Source organism: Harpia harpyja, chromosome 9 (assembly GCF_026419915.1).
Source record: "Harpia harpyja isolate bHarHar1 chromosome 9, bHarHar1 primary haplotype, whole genome shotgun sequence".
Lineage (NCBI taxonomy): Eukaryota > Metazoa > Chordata > Aves > Accipitriformes > Accipitridae > Harpia > Harpia harpyja.
In genome coordinates this window covers 26,493,583-26,511,657 of record NC_068948.1, presented here as the reverse complement: position 1 = coordinate 26,511,657, position 18,075 = coordinate 26,493,583, and the positions used below count along the sequence as shown (strand labels likewise).

Here is an 18,075-nt window from a genome sequence, read left to right as displayed (position 1 = left end):
GACCGCTGTGCAGCTTGGTCGGTGCCGAGAGACCCCATTCCAACCCGGCATCCGTCCCCCTGGGCCGATTCCCACTGGGATGCAAGCCCACGCCACGGTGGGAAGCATGACCCCCCCCGCCCCACCTTGCATGGCCACGCTCACCGAGATGTGCCCATCGGCACCTCCCTGGCACTCAGGCCAAGCTTTGCCCGCTCCCAGCCAGCACAGCTCTGTCGGCAACACTCCTGCCCGCGGCCCGAGCCCAGCCGGAGCCAGCCAGACGTGCCCTGGCAGCGCAGAGGCTGGGTGGAGCTGGTGAATGTTTCTTGCCGATCCAGGAGCTCGCTGCGAATCCCGCAGGGTGTAGCCGGCTCGCGGCTGCCCACCCATTGCGACACCGTCAGCCACGACGGCGTGGTGCCAGGGCCTCAGGCGCCGAGCGCTTTGCCTACCAAAGCGCCAGGCGGGTTCCCGCTCCTTTGCTTTCCCTCCTTGTAATTGGGAGGAAGGGCCTGGGCGGCTTGCTATCTGTTCAGACTTGAATGTCTAGAGCGTGCCGGGAGTGAGCGGGATGGGGAGGCAGCAGCGCTGGTGCCAGACCCATGTCCTGATACCCAGAGCACCTCGTGCACAGCTTCCCCCTGCCCATTGTACCAGTGCAGAGCCAGGGGATGCTCCAGGTCCAGTCCCAGCAGCTCGTTGTAGATAAACCACCGAGACATCCCCATCTCCCCGGGGATGGAGCTGCAAAGCATGAGCTGGGATCAGTAAGTCATTTCTCATGGGTTAATACCCCCCACCCTGCTGAGAGACCTCGCAAATTAAAATTATAATGAGATGAGGTCGGGTTGGAAGGGGGGAAAAGCAAGAGGTGGGTTGGGAGCAGGGAGCCGAGCCAAGGAACGGCCATGGACATTGGTGGCCGAGCTGAGGGGTCAGGGCAGAGTGGAGCGGCCAAACCTGGGGAGCGAGGGGGGGAAATAAAAGAAAAAAGGGGAAAGAGGATGAAAAGGGAAGGAGGAGGGAGGGGACAAGCAGAGGGGGCTCATCTGAGGGTGGGGGACTGCTCATCCGAGATGAGGACAAGGGATGGGACGAGAGGGGGAGATGAAGAGCGAGGGGACGTGGTGAACGAGAGATGGGGAGAGAGGAGGGAAGGCAGAATCACAGAAAATGGTAAAAGAGCAAGCGGAGGAAAGGAAAAGGGAGAAAGGAGGCAGGAGCCAGGGCAAGGGGTGCTGGGGGACCATGCCGGGAGCAGGATGAGGCTGGCACATGGGCGCACGCCCCGCTCCCAATCCCAAAGCCTCTTCAGGTCCCATTAGCGGGGATGGAAGGTGACAGCTGCCGATCGATAGCAATTGCACCAACAGACTCCCGGTAATAAACCCATTTTGCTCACGTTTTTGTGTGCCCCGGCCCCCTCCAGCACCTGCCTGCCGCCCCCCAGCACAAGCCCCCCAGACCATGGCTGCCTCCAGGCCCCTTTTTGGCTGCAGCTGACGTCGTGCAAAACCCACATGCCAGGCAGGATGAGGCCCTGGGGCTTCGCAGAGCTGGGATGACACAGCTCATCCCTCCTCCTGGCCAGGCGGGAGCAGTGCTCTCAGCCTCTCAGAGGCGCCTTTCGGGTGCCAAGAGAGGATTAACAGCACCCCAGGCAGGAATGGGGCTGGAGGTGGTTTTAATTGCCATTAAGAGGAGGCTGGGACTGGATGAAAGAGCTTTGGGGTTTTATTGCACCTGTGAATTTGGGTGGTTCCAACAGCAGCAGGCTCCCGCCGACCTGGGAGGTGCTCCTGACCAGATCCCTGCGGGGAGCAGAGACCCCCCCGCCCGGGATAAATCTGGGGGGGTGTGGGGGGATGCCAAGAAGAGACCCGGGGGACTTGTGAGCATGGGGTGGAGAGGGTGTGGGGAAATTCCCAGTGGGTCTGCAGGCTCGCTACCCTTAGGGAGCGGGGTGGGGGGACCTCCCACATGCCCAGCTGCACACGAGCATCCCCCCACCCCGAGCCGGGCATTCCTCCCCAAAAAGGCTTTGGAAAGTCCCGGAAAGATTTCCCACCCCCCCTGCCCAGTGCCGTGTTATCCAGCCTAGCATGACCCTGGTAGCATGATGCTCCGGCATCGGGGAGATGCTCGGCCATGGCGTGATGCTGTGGTGCTGGGTCAGGGAGCAGCTCCTGGGCTGTCTGTGCCGGTCCAGCTCCCCTCTGGCAACCTGTAGAGCCTCGTCCCCCCCATTCCCATTTCATCTTCACTGCCTGCAAGCAAGAGCATGGGGACAGCGGTGGTCCTGGGGTGATGCGGAATGAGTTGGGGACAGGGGACCCCGTCCCTGCCCTGCCCCAGACCTCGTTGGGGCTCTTGTGCCTCTGAGGGAGAAGGGAAAACCCTGCGGGGTTGTTTCTTAAACCTGTTTTTTTCTTTTCCAGGGCTCTGATTGATGCCCTGCGGGGCTGGAGCAGCAGCACCTGGCAGCGGTGCTGGCTGCTGGCACTGACTGCGTCAGCACACCAGACCTGGGAGCCAACAGATGCAGTGGGGACGCCTGTCCTGCCGTCCCCGTGAGGACACGGGGCAGGGGTGTGCAGATTGCCTTGCCCCAAACCCTGTTTCAGGATGGAGCAGGTGGAATATGGCCGTGGGCATGGACAGAGGGGCAGGAGCCGGCTGCCAGCTCCTCCAGGGAGGCCAGACTCTGCTCCCATTAGGTTATGGCAGATGCCATCGGCTTGGCATAACCATGGGGTCTTTGCTTGGGTGATGCGAGGCCCGATGCTGGGAGGAACAGATGAAACCCCAGCATGGTTTTTCACCCCTCCCTGGGGAACTGGGGGGGCCAGCCGGGAGCCAGAGCGAGAGCAGATAACGCGGTGGCCAAATAAGAGATAAAGCAAGTACCTGATCAATGTGGGTGAAATGGAGGAACAGCACAGATCAATACTGGCAGACCCCCCGGCCCCAGCAGGTGAGGAGGAAGGGGGAAAAGGGGGGTGAAGGAGGGGAGGGAGATGAAGAGGAGGCAGAGAGGGAGACGCAACCCATGTCCTGCTTCACACCCCGCATCCTCCCCCCAAGCACTTGCTCCTGGGGCTGGGATGAGGACGAGGAGTCCTGAATCACAGGCTGCCCCCCACCCCCCCGAAAAAAACCTGAACCACGAGGGGCTGCAGTATCACCCCCATCCCGCAAGCCAACGCGGCTCTAGCTCAGGGAGTGAAAAGTGAGCAATGGAAGGAGGAACAGCATTGGTGGGGGGCAGCTTTCCCAGCCCCCACATTGCTCCCCCAACGCGAGGCTTTGAACTCGGCTCTTGGCCGTGCCGGTGTTTGGGAAGGAGGGGGAGCACCTGGCTGGGAGCGCAGCCCTGGCTCCGAAGCGCAGGCAGGCTCTTAATCAGCTTTGCCATCAGCTGCCGGCACGAGCTGCTGAGGCCACTTTGGAAAATTCCCGCTTGGATTTTTGCTGGAAATTTCTAAAGATAAAGCTTTGGTTTTCCAGTTTGGGCTCAAATCTCCCTTATTTTATCCTGGAAAGCAGACAACATTCCGCCCCAGAGGAATCCTCAGCAGGGCTGGAAGGGTGCTCATCTTCCTCATGAAATGGGAACCGGATTTGCAGTTTTCCCTTTTAATCAAGAAGCTGGAAAAGCATCTGCAAAAGTGCAGTTTTTCCCCTTATTTTCCTGGCCACTTGCTCCCTGGGAGGGGCCTGATCCTGCACAGGGGCCAGCAGCATCCTCTGGGCTAGAGGACACAACTCCTCCGGCTCCTGCACTTGCTGCCTCATTGTGCAATGGGAATTTTTTTTTTTTTTTTTTTTGCAATGACCATTTTGCTAACTTCCAAACAGGACCTGTTTTTTCTGAAAATGTCTCAAATCCCCCCAAGAATTGGCCTGGGAATGCCCCACTGAAGCCACCTCACTTGGCCCAGCCACCAGCAACAGCAAAACCAAGGTCTTGAATTCACACCCAACTGATAAATAAAAAAAAAACATCCACCATCAGGATTAGCCGGTTGTCAGGACCCTAGTGCGTGTGTCCTTGGAATTAATGGGCGTTTAATTAAAAATACTTCTTATTAGATTGTTTGTCCAAGGAAGGGAGTGGAAACCTCTTGCCGGGCAGCTCTGTCCCTCCAAAAGCGTGGCATGAACAAGAGGGTGCTGGGGGGATGGTGGGGGGTCAAGCTGCCCTGTGCCTGGTGTCACTGCCCCAGATGTCCCACCACCATTTGCAAGAGAATTAATAATAATAATAAAGGCCTGGAAAGGTGATGGCCATGGAGCAGAGCCCCACGGTGTAAGCACAAGGCTGAGAGCCAGCTCCATCCGCTAATCCCCTCCTGACACAGATCCCTTTCTGTGCTCAGAAATAAAATGAAAAAGGAAATAAAAAAAAAGCTCTGAGCTGCCTTCCCAGCCTGAGCAGGGTCCCCCATGCCAGCACGTCCCCAGGCCCTCCATCCCAGCCCCTTTCCACTGGAGAAACCCTATAAAAAAAGGCACCGTTGGCAGCGGGCCTGGCCAAGGTGGAAAGCCGCACTGGTCTCAGGGCTGGAATTTAAGCAAGTTTTAGTTGAATTTAGTTTAAACACAACTTTACAAGCCCAGCCCTGCATCCCCCCCATCCCGCTCAGCGGCACTTCAAGTCTTCCCAAACCTGCACCTGTCGGCAAAGCTCTGTCTGTCCATCCATCCCCTTGCAGAGCCACCCCCGGGGGACGGGGACATGGGAAATCAGGATCACCAGAGGCGGACGGGACGGCAATTACCTTTGGGAAAACCCTGGCGGCGGCAGGGATGGGAGCGCAGGGGGTTGCAGGGCAGAGCAGCAGGTCACAGGGGATGCTCCTTTCCAAAATCGAGCCAAGAGCATCTTGTTCCGGATGCGACCTGGGATCCGGACGTGACATGGGCTCTAGGAAAAGCTTGGAGAGATGCTGGTCAAAGCGGCACCACCGGCTCCCTAGTCCCAGAGCGAAACCCACCAAGAACTGAGCTACCAGCAGAAATGCTTATTTAAAAGGTTTATTTAACGTTTTAATTTGAGGTAAAATATTTTTTTTTTTTCTTTCAACTTCCATAACAAAATACAGAGCTATCAGATACCCCTGGAAAAAATATGTATATTATACATATATTTCTATAACATTACATCATATATATATAATATATATATGCAAACTTTTTTTTTTGAAGACTTTATAGAAAGTGGAACGTCTAAAGGCACTGCACAATGGAGTATTTAAAGACTACTTTACATTGTTATGTACATATACACACACGTTCAATCCTGCTCTCCGTGGACAGACAGCTCAAGCTAACCATGTCCCCGCCATACGTGTATGCATCCACACTAATCCCTGCTGAATCAATTCTAGTAAAGTCAAAGAACATGCCTCAGAAAAAGTGATTTGTTTTTCTTTAAAAAAAAAAAAAACAACCAAAAAACCAACTTTCTATTGGTAAATACTTTCTCCTTAAAAGCACTCTAAAAAATCGAACTTTTTTTAAACAATCTGATTACGATTATTTCAAACCAAAAGAAGAAATTCATTTTTTTTAAACCCACCAGGATCCATAAGACAAAAAGAGGAAAAAAAAAAAACCCCATGAAAAAAAAGTTACTTTAAAAACAAAAACATAATTATGGAATAAATAAAAGCAAGGGACAACCAAGCAACAGGTGGAACCTCCTACAGGCGATCATGGCGATGTGATCGGCCGCCAAAGTTAATGCTTCTGGAGAGGGGCTCTTCCTCCTCCTCCTCCCTGGCATTTTGAGGAGGGGACGGGCACGGTGGCCCCAGCCCGGGGGTCGTCTTGGCTCTACAGCTCGTTAAGTTCTGCCAAGCTCGCTCACCACTGCAGGGAGATGTGTGGCTAATCCTCCCTGCCCCATCTTGATCTTTTTTTTTTTTTCCCCCCAAATATCTTGGCTTACTGCTGGTTGTCCGATTAAAGTCTCTTTCCTACAGATTCTCTATGACTAAACAAAGCAAAAATGGTTTAAACATTAACATGCTCTTGATTAATTAATACAGGTGGACGTTGAGATTTCAACCATTTAAACTTTACAAGTTTAAATATTTTGGCACATCGGAATATATATATATTTTTTTCATTTATTATTTAAAATGTATTTATAAGCGCCCTCCTCCGAGGCTGCTGCTAGGCAATGTGAAGTCTGGTCGGGAGGAGCCCCCACCTTGCACCGAGGTGACCCCCTGAGCCGGCAGGGACGTGGGTGACGCTGCTAGTGTGGAGGGAGCGGGGAAGGGGGGGCTGGCTGGCCGCCCCCGGCCCACCCCTTAACCCCCCCTCCTTTCCAAAGCGGAGCCCATCACCCGCAGCCGGTCACTGGTCCGTTGTCCTGAGAACCTGAGTCCTTTATCCCTGAACGCGGAGCTCCCGGTTTGCAGTGCAATGGCTATGAAGACAACACCCCCTCCCTCCCCTCCCCAGCCCCCCAAAACCAATTACAAACTTTTAAAGCCAAACAACAGTTCAACTTTTCTGTTTTTTGTTGGTTTTTTTGCCTTAAATTAAGGGCAAGAAGGGTGGCTCCCTGCCCCACCAGCCCCCTCCTCAAACGGGAGAGGCACCCACGGGCTCCGGCACTTGGGCGTGAGGAAGGGTGACGATATGCATTACTGATGGAAAAGGCCTCGTGTTTCTAATTCCTGAGTTCACTCGATCCCCTCTCCGGGACCGGATTGAGGGGTTCCTTCCCCCTTTCCTCCACACTCGGCTCTGGCCGTGGAGGTAAATTCAGGTGCTGGGGGTCCGGAGCCGAGCTCACCCAGGTAAGCGGATTACGGCTCCTGCATCCCCCCCCTCCCCGGGACCTCTTTGGGTACCACGCACGGAATCTTCTTTCGGCAGGGCCCAACCAGCCCCATCTAACAATGTCTGCAAATAATCTTGTGCTCACACATGCTCCCTGTCCTCCTCCAACAGTTACCGAGTCCTCGACTGGAAAAATCTGCCCGCGCACGCCTCTCGCCTACGACCGTGTGAATAATCAGCCGCTCTCTGGATACAGCTCTTATCCCCGTGGAGATGGGTTGTTTCCAAGCTCCTTTCAAGGAATCGTTAGGGATTCGTCCCGACACAGCGGGAGACAAGCGTGTTCCTCAGTGTAACCCGGAGCCTAAGTTCATCAGCCTAACAAGAAACGCAGCTGCGTAGGGAAATAGCAGATTTATAGCAAAAATACAGCGAGATTTACATGGCGAACCCCGCCTTGACCCAGCCTGCGGAGACAGAGCCTGGCAGGCACAGCTGCCCCTCCACTATCCTTCGCTCCCGCAACCACCACACTCTCCATCACTTCTCCGTCATCAGGCAAAATTCAAAATCTCCGCGAAACCCAACCTCGGCCAAGTGCATCCGGCTCTGGCGCAGGCTGCTCCTGTCAATAGACCCTGCTCGCATAAAGTGTACACGTAGTTAAGGCATGAGTCAAAGTGATAGGGGAACCAAACAAAGGAAGTAAGTTTTAACAAAGCTCCTGTCATTCCTTCTCTATGAACTCACCACAATCATTTCAGTGTTAATCTTCCAATCACTCCCAACTCCACCCATACAATTAGGAAAAAAAAAAAAAACAAAACCTAGGTTACATTTTAATGCGTATATTAAAGGCATTAGGTTATTTTTTTTTTCCCACCCCACTCCCTTCCCTGAAAGATTTTTTTTTTTTTTTTTTTTTTTAAATCTTTTGCTCATGGCTTCTGCAGTATTTCAGAAAGGCGAAAAGGACGACTAACATATCCTGAAGCGCTACCGAGATCCGCTCGCTGGGAACGCGGCTCCCTCTCTCCAGCAGCGTCCCACCTTGCTGGCGCGCCAGTGACTTTCCAAGTTGTCTTTCTGCAACCTTCTCCACTCCACAGACAGTGCAATATTCCCTCAGCCTGTCCCCCAGCACACCCTCCCCGCAAAATACAGGCGGCTTCCGAGGCTGACACACGGCACGTCTCGAACAGGCAGGAAATCCTCTCCCACCATCGCACCAGGCTCCATATATATATAAAAAAAAGGGAACTAGATGAATTCGGAGATTCCTGCTTCTATAAATGCTAGAGTGTATATAAAATAGACCGTGTCTGGAGTTCCTCCGTCCCGGTGGAGGCCTCAACCCCGCTGGAGTTCGTGCAAGGCCTGAAGCTCACGCACAAGGGCGGCCGGCTTCCCTCGCCTCTCCTAATCGGAGCAAGACAACCGCGTCTCACCTGCAATTCAACAATGAAAACAAAGAACACAAACCCCCTAGTTTCTAGAATTACCAAACCAGGCTAGCCCCAGCCCCCCGCCCGCCCCCCACGCTCTGCAACCTTGCTACATAAATACACAGATGTTTTCAGCACAGACGGACTGCAAAGCTCCCCCGGGCTTAGGTGTCGGAGGCAGCTGTGGCCGTCACGGCCTTGGGACCTGCTGTGAGGTGTGGGCTGCCCAGTGCCCCGTTCCAGTGGACTCGGCCATTCTGGTGCTCCTCGGGGACATCTGCCTGCCGGTCACCGTTCCAGCGGCGCTTGAGACGCAGCTTCGGAGGCATCAGGGCATCCTCTCTCTTCTCCTGAGCCCCCGATTCTCCGGCAGACTCTCGGGATGACTTCTCCCCGCTGCTCTCCCCTTGCTCCTGGGATTCTTCAGCTGAGAAGCTGGCTTGGGTGGGTGCCAGTGGGGCTGGGTGCCACGACGGGGCAGCTGGTCTGACAAACACAGGCCCTTTCTCCTCTTCCAGGCTGGCTGCCATGCCAGAGCCTTCCTCTCTCTCACTTTTGTCTTTTCCTTTCGCCAGTGGCTCTTCGGACTCTGCCTCCTTGTCCATCATGGGCTCAACCTTGACCCTGGGAGGAGGAGCAGCTAGCTGGGGGGCCACCGGCTCCTCAGCACTTTCCAGTCTCTCTCTGTTTTTGCGCCCCACAGGTGGAGGCTGTAGCTTGATGGGGAACTGGGGCTGCTCCTCAAGGGGCATTTGGCACTGTAGTGGCGGCACCATGAGCGGATAGCGGGGGAAAGTCCGTGGACTCAGGTGGTAGTTGAAGACGGAGCAAGCTTGCGAATGCAGGTAGTGTTTCATTTCCTCGGGGTTAAAAGAGAAGCAGCTGCTACCTGTGAAGGGGCTGAGGCCCGGAGAGGGGCTGTAGGAGAAAAGGGTGGGAGTCAGGGACAATGCAGGAGAGATTGGGACGTTTAGGACCCCTCCACGCCCTGGCAGAGGGGACACGGCAAAGGGGCTGTGAGGATCCGGGTAGATCCCGGGCCTGGTGAAGAGAGGGAGCATAATATCGGGCTTGCGCTTCTGGTGGTTGATGCTACCAGTGCCCACGGCGTTGCGTGAGGCCATAAGATCCACACCACGGCGCCAATCCGAGGAGCCATCCTCCAGCTCCGGCATGTCCGGCTTCCTCTCGCCGCTGTCACCCAACACTTCTGGGTTGGATGGGACCAGGGACCCACCGGAGAACCGACCAGGCTGGGCATCTTCGGTGGGAGAGTGGCTGTCCAGTGGTGGGAAATGGAAGCGGGATGAAGCTGTGGGGACAGGAGGAGCGCTCTGTGGCACAACACCTGGGACAGGGAGGGGAAAAGAGAAAGAGTACGGGAGAGAGTTAAGAGCGCAGCTGCTGAGGGAGTTAAATCACAGGTAAAGAGCTGCTTTTTGGCCTGCACCCGCAGGCGTTTGGAAGAGTAACACAAAAATACCATGCGCTATCAACAATACAGCAGGCGATTAGATGGGAGGTGCCTCTCCCATCTGCTCCCTTCCCCTGCATAGCTCCAGTCTCCTCTGCCCACCTCAAAACCTTGCCACTGCTGGGGATGAATATTCTCCTCTCTCCACCCTGGCTGAGGTTTCATGAACCTCCAGTGCCACCGAAATAACTTCCACTTTCAGACGCCCTCCCCTGACCTCCCCACTCTGGTTTAACCAGAAAACGTCTCGGCGACGGTGCGTTAGGTTAAGCAATCGTGCTCGAATGCCACCGGCAGAAGCGCTGCTGGTAAACCTCAAGCTCTCAGGGCTGACTGAAAGTCACTGATTTGTGCTTTTCTGGGAAGACATCTTTTCTCCAATGTTTCTGCCAGCAACGCTGCCAGCTCTCGCTGGCTCCTCTTCCACCGCCGTTCCTATGAAGCCGCCTGTCTACAACTTACTCGTGCCATAACGAGCCATATTGAGGCAAATTCTTCCACCTGCTTTCTCACCTCCACAACGCACCCGTTGATTCTCCCTTCCCTTCAAAACTGCACAAGCGAGAGTTGAGAGAAGAAACCTGATTCCAGTGCCCCAAACAGGTTTGATATCCCAACCCCCACCCCAGCCAGAAGGAAAGAAAACAGGTTGTAATTAGACAAGTGCATTCCAGTTCTCCAAACTTCTTTTTTTAAATGCATGCCCCAGAGATAGGAGGGAGTGGCTGCAAACAGGGAAAAGGAACAGCAGTGAGCAATATTGAGCTGGAACTGCCCAGACTCGTTGCTGCAAGTAATTATAGATTTGCAGCGCAGCTTCATACTACATCTTACACCCCCATGCTTTGGCTAAGGACTCCTGGAGAATACACTTCCTTCTCCTCACTGCCATAAAGGCAGTGTGTCCCACACAGGTGAAGCAGAACGCCTTTATGAATATTTCTATTCTCCCAGCCTTGTTTTGGGGTTACTGTTTGCTTAGAAGACAATGCCTTGAAATCGCATTTGTGCTCATGACCAGCTGGGACTCCCCTGGGGCGGGGAGGGATGCAGGTCGCTTCAACTGCCAACCAGGGCATGGTTTAGGGGGCATGGTTAATGGTTGGACTTGATGATCTCGAAGGTCTTTTCCAACCGAAATGATTCTATGATTCTATGAATGAGCAGTCACCGCCGTATGTCGGCACAGGCTACACGAGCACTGATGAGAAATACTCTTGCCCACATGTAACCTGTTCTTCTCAGCCGCCGGGGTTTCAGAGTCAACATTCAATCCCCACTTTCCCCTGCTCTCTCCCTGCTAGATGAATCTTCAAGGCTTCCCCTGGGGCACTCTTCACAAGGTGAGAACTAAGCGCACAGTGCTGTGAGAAAGGCCGGTTCAGGCGCCTCTGCGTTCGCGCCTTCTGTGCTGTGGAGAGTTTGCAGTCTCGGGCCTCACTGTAATGACTTCCAGAAGGGCTGGGGTTTTTTTTTGATGGACTCGATGGCCACTAATTTCCCTGGTCGCGTGGTGGCTGTGCAGTTATGGAGGCAATCGCCCCAGCTGTAGAAATCTAGCTATGGGGGGACTTAACTCCACCAAAAAGTATCTAGCGAACAAAGGACCCTCTTCCAGAGAAACCACAGCAGTACTGCTGACTCTGGGACAAACCCAGAGTGAACTCCTGCTACTGCTCCTGGCAAGAGACTCAAAGGCCTTTCAGAACGAGAAGGGAACAATTATGCTCCATTCCCAAACTCTTTTTCGTTATCCTGAACGTCAGCATACTGTTCTGCCACAGGGAGAATCGAGAAATACCTGTGATTTTAGTCAAACTCAGATGAGTTACTACTCTTCTCTGGAAACTCCTCTGCGCTTGCTATCACGTTCCTCTGAACTCTAGACAGAAGTTGGTCAAGAAAAGTTCCTTTTGATTTAAAAGGACCAGAACCGAAGCAAACAAGGGGCCTTTGCAGAAGCAGGGAGGAGAGCAAACTGCTGTTAAGCTGCGAACTTTCTGATAGTGCTCACATGCATGCCTCACCATGCACCTCTAAGCTCCTTGTCAAGAAGGGTCACATTTATATGGCACCATAAAATTACGTTACAAGCATGTGAGTGAGGCAAGGTCCCTGCAACAGAACTAAAACCCTCTTATCCCAAGGACACCCGCCGCCCGACAGCAAAGCAAAGCAAATCTGCGGCACCCATAAAGACAGTCCAACAAGCAAGCTCAAATAGGAAACCAAGATGTCTCCAGTCTCCCCTGAAGACAACCACAGATGCGTCTGTGACAAACCCGAGGGAAAGAGCACTCCAGATAAGGCTTTATCAACGTCCAGACATTCTCACCACAGCAGCACTGATTGCCCCAGCAGTCTTTCAAGTGTAGGAGATGACTGATAGGGGATCTGCAGAGGCTGTGGGGTTGGTCCCGGCCCTGTTCCACATGCCAGGAGCAGGGACAGTTAAAAGAAGCAGCCCCGAACCTGCACTCACCATTAGGCCGAATGTTAATGAACGGGTAGTTAGGCATCACCAGCTTGTTGAAGTTGAACTTGTAGGTAAACCTTTTGCCTTTTGTCTTGTGGAGAATCCTCTTGTTGTAATAGTATCTGTTAATAAAAGTGAAAGAGATCAATCAAAACATGTGGTGATCCGTTTAAAGCTCTCGTTTCTTTTAGCGCCATCAACATCCACCTACGATGTATCTACAAAAACAAAGTTGCCCAGAGAATTTATGTTATTAATACAAGAAAATATTAGTCAATCGGGAAGTTTCCAAATGACACCCACTCCTTTTACAACACATTCTTTAGCAGTAGGTTTCAAACCATTTTACAGGCCATTATGTTCCTTAGGACATCTGGGAAAAGGTGAGATCCTGAAAGGAAGCGAAAGCTGAACAGGCCAAGCCTGTACATGCTGTTCTCACCCCTGTCCAAACTGGGACCAGTGCCATGGGCTGGAGGGGTCTCGTACAAGCATCCCACATGGCGCTGGCATTACCTCCCTAATCCCATCTGCGCCAAGTGCCCTGCAGCCAGTGAAACATGCATGGTCGCTCCACATGGGCTGTGACTGCTGGGGGAACGTTACAGGACCCAGAACAGGAGGGGAAAATTCAGGTGAACCTGTGCTAAGACTGAACCTGAAAGAGGGGAACGTGTACCTGGGCTGGGGCAGAGCAAAACTCAGTGCAACGACGGAGCTGAGCAAGAGGGACCAAATTACCGAGATAGCCTCAGACTTGTTTTTTATTTCTGCAACCTTCAAGGCCCTGGGTATTTGTAACAGCGTACAAGGCATCAGGCTGGAAATCGGGAGAGCTGGTTTCTGCTGCTCTCATGCCAGTGAGCAAGTTGCTTCCCTTCTGTTCACCCATTCGCAGCTTCGGACTAGAAACACTCCCTCACCTTTGCAGGCAGCATTGATCAGGGCTGCGGAGGGCAGGCGTTTGGAGCCAGCCCTGACCGCTGGCCAGCCTCCCTTCCTCACCTTCCCAGCACTAAATGAAGGCAGAAGAACTTGGCCACAGAGACAGCAGGTATAATCCCCACCACAGCCTCCTCCCCACTTACACCACCACTGTTTGTCCTCAGCCTCCTAAGACTGGTATACAAACAAAGGTGTTACATGCAGATCATCGCCACCATTCTCTGTACATAGAGGTGGATTAAGACATGCTGCCTGTTGCCACAGCGCGCACCAAATAAAGCAGGGCCAGCTCCGAGCAGGAAGGGGGAAGGAGCCACAGGTCCCGAGCCGAAGTGACTGCTGATACCTGCAGTGCTGTTGCCCTTCTGTCACACTCAGCATCAAGATGCCAAGACGTGATCAGTATTGGCAGGTGGAGGCTATTTTCCACTCCCATCCACCAATTACAGCCTCAGTGCCATTCACTTTATTGTTTCCTTCCTGTTCCAGTACGAGACTCTTGTGTTTGCTGCCTTGTTTGTCTTTGTCAGCTCCACCCAGGAGGTATCAGAGGGCGTAAGGCAACGAAGTCCACGTTACAGACTGATAATGCCAGAACCTGTTAGGAACCCAGCCACTCCTGCAGGTGACAGGCTTGAAATGCTGAAATACTTCAGAGGGTCATACTAGTTTTCCACTGACTTCAAAATACACAGTGATAACCAGAAAAAAAACCCAACCAACACCTATGGAAGGGTCAAAATAGAGGGCAAAGTTGTACTGGAGGCTTTGGAGTTACAAAGTGCAAAGTGAGGAACGCTCAGCCCCTGTCTCACGCAAGGGGACACTGGTGGCCAAAGGGTGTCCTTAAGGACACCCAAATTCATGTCATCAGGGCTCGGGAAACACCCAGTCCAAGCCCTCGCCTTGGGACTGGCACCGAACCTCTGCCTCGTACAGATTTAGCAGTAAAGAGGCAAGTACAAATTATGTTAGAAGTGGAGTTGCTTTCTCTGAAACGGTACCCTTGACGGTGTGATAATAGAGTAACACCTCTGGTTTCCTCCCACACCTTCATTGCTCAAGCCAGCAGCGGCTATGGAAGCTGAGAAAAGAGACAGAAAAGCTCCCCGGAAGGAAGCCATCCTGATAATAACAACCTGAACTAAAGGTGCAAATTTACACTGTGATGCAGAACACGGCACGGTGAACCAGGGACTCCCTCCCCAGTCACACCCAAGTACAGTCAGACCTACCAAAGCAATCTGGCATCCCAGAACTCAGAATTTCACACAAACCTCCCAGAAGTCTGGGTGCCACCAAACCAGGGACTGAATACCTACAGTCACCCAAATAAGGCAGGGAAGGATGAAGGGAGAGCTCGTTAGAAGCCCCTGACCTCCAAGGAAACTCCTGCTCACCTGAGAGCCCGGCTCAGCTTGTCGTAGTTCATCTGGGGTTTGCATTTTCTTCTGCCCCACAGCCTGGCCACTTCGTCAGGGTCCTTGATGACAAACTCTCCGTACTCGCCTTGCTGCCAGGCGATGACATGGCGAAACTCCTCCTTCTGCAGCAGCTCCAGGATGAAATGCCATAACTGGATTTGCCGGGAGCCGGGGCTGGACTCAGTCTTGTAAGCCCACTCTGGGAAATGATAACCTTGGGAAAGGCCAGGAAAAAAAAAAAACAAACCCAACCAAAAAAAAGAAAAAGTCATTCAGACAGCAACAGGAGCTCACCACTGCCAAGCTCTACTGTGTATTTATTGTGTTTTCTCCAGAGCAAGACCACAGAGCATTGCTGGGGGCTGTAATTCTATTAAATATTCAATGTGGAAGCAGAGAAACCCGGCTCTCCTACTCTAGCTGCTCATTTTCGTCCTCCTTTTAGCCCCCTTGCCTTGGAGCATGCCCGAACAGCACCAAAAAAATGGTAAGACTGAAAGGGACATAAGCATGAGCAGCAGTGGAAAGGAGCCCAAAAGCTTTAGACATCGCTACAATTTGGACTCCAGGTGGCTGAAATAAGGCAAATAATCCGGATTTGAGCATTTGGTGCGCTGATGTCGAGGAGGGGGTGAGGGCGGATAGCTCTCAGCGACTCCAGCTCCCCCTGATTTCAGATCATGGCAGCCTGCTCCAGCTTCAACTGCGCCGGCAGATGTTTCTGAGTGACTGCCAAGTTCAGCTTTCTCAGAATAGTTTCCCAGCACAACTACTAACGCGAGGGTTTTTTTTTTTCTGTTGTGTTTTTTTTTTGTTTTTTTTCCCCCCAAATCATCATGGCCACAATTTCAGGCTCCGGCAGCGTGGAAGAAGTCGCATCATGCTCCAATGCCACCCACACCACTATTGCAGGCTGCGATGGGAGACAAAACCAGGCACGAGCTGTACCAGACCAGAGGAGATCCACCTTAGAGATCCCAAATCCTTACAAATAAAACATCTCCGGGAAGATTTATTTGCATGTTAAACCCAGCACTCTTAAAAATTCGCTGACAGCCCATCATGCAGATGTCTGATCGATCCACACTCACATGCGGCTTTTGCCCACATACGAAAGCTTTTGGGAGAGGTGGAATTAATCCTGCCTGAGCTCCTTTATCCTGGGAAAAGAATTTGTAACAGCTGAACAACTCAGCCTTTAGACTTCCTTACCTCCTCCTCCTTCTGGCTTATCCACAATGCTGCAGCCTGCTTTCATTTTCTCCCTCCTGCTGACTGCGAAACAGAAGGAAATCGGCATCAGCGACATCGACACGCCATCATCACAGGCGGCACTTGGAATTTCTCTGGAGAGGCCACCTTGAGCCGTAACCCTGCCCGTGCCCAGAGACGCTGCCCGGGCTCTCCCTGACCATAATCATCCCTGTCCGTCTTTCCCAAAAACTGGTATTTAATCCCTGCCTCCCTCCTGCCTTGCCGTTAAAGCCCATGAACGAAATGTGGTGGCATGGCGAGGCTGTCAGACAGACAAAACAAGCCAAACACAGTTTGTCTTCTGTTACTAGACGGGCTCCACTGCCAAAATACACAAGCTGCTGAGCTCGCCCAGATGTACCAGCGAGGGAAAAAGAGGGGAGGGGCGGGAATAAAATCCCGGCTCCTGATCCCCTTCGGATACAGCACATCTGATTCCAATCGCTTTAGGTGGGCTCAGCTCAGCTCAAAGCTGTACCTGCCAGCGCCTCGGAAATCAAGCGTTGGGGGGGGGGATGTAGGGTGGGTGTCCCCCCAAAAGGTAAAAGGGGCTCTGGTGTGCAACAGCAGCGACAGCCGCCGGTTCTGGGGCAGGGGGGGAGCCCCCCCAAAGACCCGGCAGCCAGCCGAGCCCCCGGGAGGAACCGGCCCCGCTAGGCTTTCCTGCTTTGAAATGTTCAAAGTATGTAAATGGCTGCCAGGAGGAGAGCAGGCGCCGCCGCGGCGGCCGGGCCCGGGCTGCCGGGCTCCCGTTACAGCCGCCACCCCCCCCCCCCGCCGGCCTGCCCCGGCCTGCCCGCCCGCCGAGCCGCTCCCTCCCCTGCCCTGGGCGGGGCAGCACCGGCACCGCCGCCCCCCTCCATCCCCCCCAGGCCGGGGAGCTCCGGGAAGGGCCCGGGCCGCCGCCGGCTCCCCTAACGCCCCCCCTCTCCCCAGGACCCTTCCGCCGTCCGGGCCCTCCCGGTTACCGGGGCCATTTCCCCCCCGCCCCCAGCCGTCGGGAACCGTTCGCCCCCATCGACCTCCTACGTACCGAGGCGATCGGTTACCGGGAGGGTCCCCCGTTACGGCTCCCCATAACCGTACACCGTTCCCGCAGCCCCTCCCGCCGAGCGCCTCCCGGTAACCGGGGGCCCCCCATTTACCCTCCGCCTTCACCCCCCGCATCGCCGCCAAAGGCCTCCGGCAGCCGGGCCCGCCGCGGCCTCCGCCTCACCGAGGGCTGCCCGGTTCCCCGGGGCACCCACGTCCCCGTATCGTCGTCCCTCCTCCCCCCCCTACCCCCCCGCCTCCGGTAACCGGCGCCCTCGGCCCCCTTCTCGCCAGCAACCGAGCCCCCGGGCCCGCGCGTACGAAGCGGCCCCACCGGAGGCCGGGAGGCGGCGGTAGCGGCGTACTCGGCCCCGCTCGGTCCCGGGACCCACCTGCGGGGGCGGCGCGGGCCGGGCCGGGTCCAGCGGGTTGAAGCGGGTGCGGTGGGGCGGCGGAGCGCGCCCGGGCCGCGGTGCCGATGCGGGGTACGCGCCGCTTGCCTCGCTGCTGCCGCCGCCGCCGCTGCCTCCCCCGCACGGCCGCCGGAACCGGAACCGCCGCCACCGCCCACACACTTCCGGGCACGCTCCCACGCGCTTCCGCTTCCGGCTAGGGGGCGGGGCGGGCGGGCGCGGGCGCACGGCCCCCGCCTCCCCCGCCCCTGCGACGGGTGGCGGCTGGGGACAAAGGAGGGCGGAAAGCGAAGGGCCCGGCTGGGCCGGCATCCAGCTGTGCAGAGGTCCTGGTATGCGGGGACCCAGCTGTGCAGGGGTCCCAATTTACAGGGATCCAGCTGTGCCGGGGTCTTGGTATATGGGGGTCCAGCTGTGCAGGGGTCCCACCTTGCTGGGATCCAGTCGTGCAGGGATGCCGCTGCATGGGGATCCAGCTGTGAAGACATCCTACTTTACTGGGATCCAGCTGTGCAGGGGTGTGACTGTATGAGGATCCAGCTGTGCAGGTGTATGACTGTGTTGGGACACAGCTGTGTAGGGATCCAGCCATGCAGGATTCGGCCCTATGGGGACCAGGCCCTACGGGGATGAGGCTTTATCGGGGGACCTGCTTGTGCAGGATCCGGCCCTGGGGTGCGGGCAGCTGGGGTGGCCCCACACTCTAGGAGAGGGCACCCTGTGACCCACCCCTGACCTGCTGCACAGAGACATGGGGTGCTATTCCCTGCCCCCCTATGGGTGCTGGGCCCCCCATCACCCAGAGCCCCCCACCACGCTGCAGAGCCCCCAC

General features: G+C 54.9%; 1 protein-coding gene across 1 annotated transcript; it reads right to left on the bottom strand.

Annotated features, from left to right (window-relative positions):
• Positions 1-5,424: 5,424 nt before the first annotated feature.
• ETV3 (ETS variant transcription factor 3) lies at positions 5,425-17,399 on the bottom strand. The gene is made up of 5 exons (XM_052796321.1): positions 17,223-17,399; positions 15,757-15,819; positions 14,521-14,758; positions 12,182-12,297; positions 5,425-9,573 (listed from the first exon to the last, which is right to left on the bottom strand). Exons 2-5 carry the CDS (start codon positions 15,800-15,802, stop codon positions 8,390-8,392), a joined length of 1,584 nt encoding a protein of 527 aa, XP_052652281.1. The 5' UTR covers positions 15,803-15,819; positions 17,223-17,399; the 3' UTR covers positions 5,425-8,389.
• Between the last annotated feature and the right edge of the window lie 676 nt (positions 17,400-18,075).

Coding starts and splice junctions, on each gene's coding strand:
- ETV3 (XM_052796321.1), bottom strand. CDS start 15,802: ATGAAAGCAGGCTGCAGCATTGTGGATAAGCCAGAAGGAGGAGGAG. Junction 14,759..15,756: donor TAAGCCAGAAGGAGGAGGAG/GTAAGGAAGTCT, acceptor GCCTTTCCCAAG/GTTATCATTTCCCAGAGTGG. Junction 9,574..12,181: donor CATTAACATTCGGCCTAATG/GTGAGTGCAGGT, acceptor TCCCTGTCCCAG/GTGTTGTGCCACAGAGCGCT.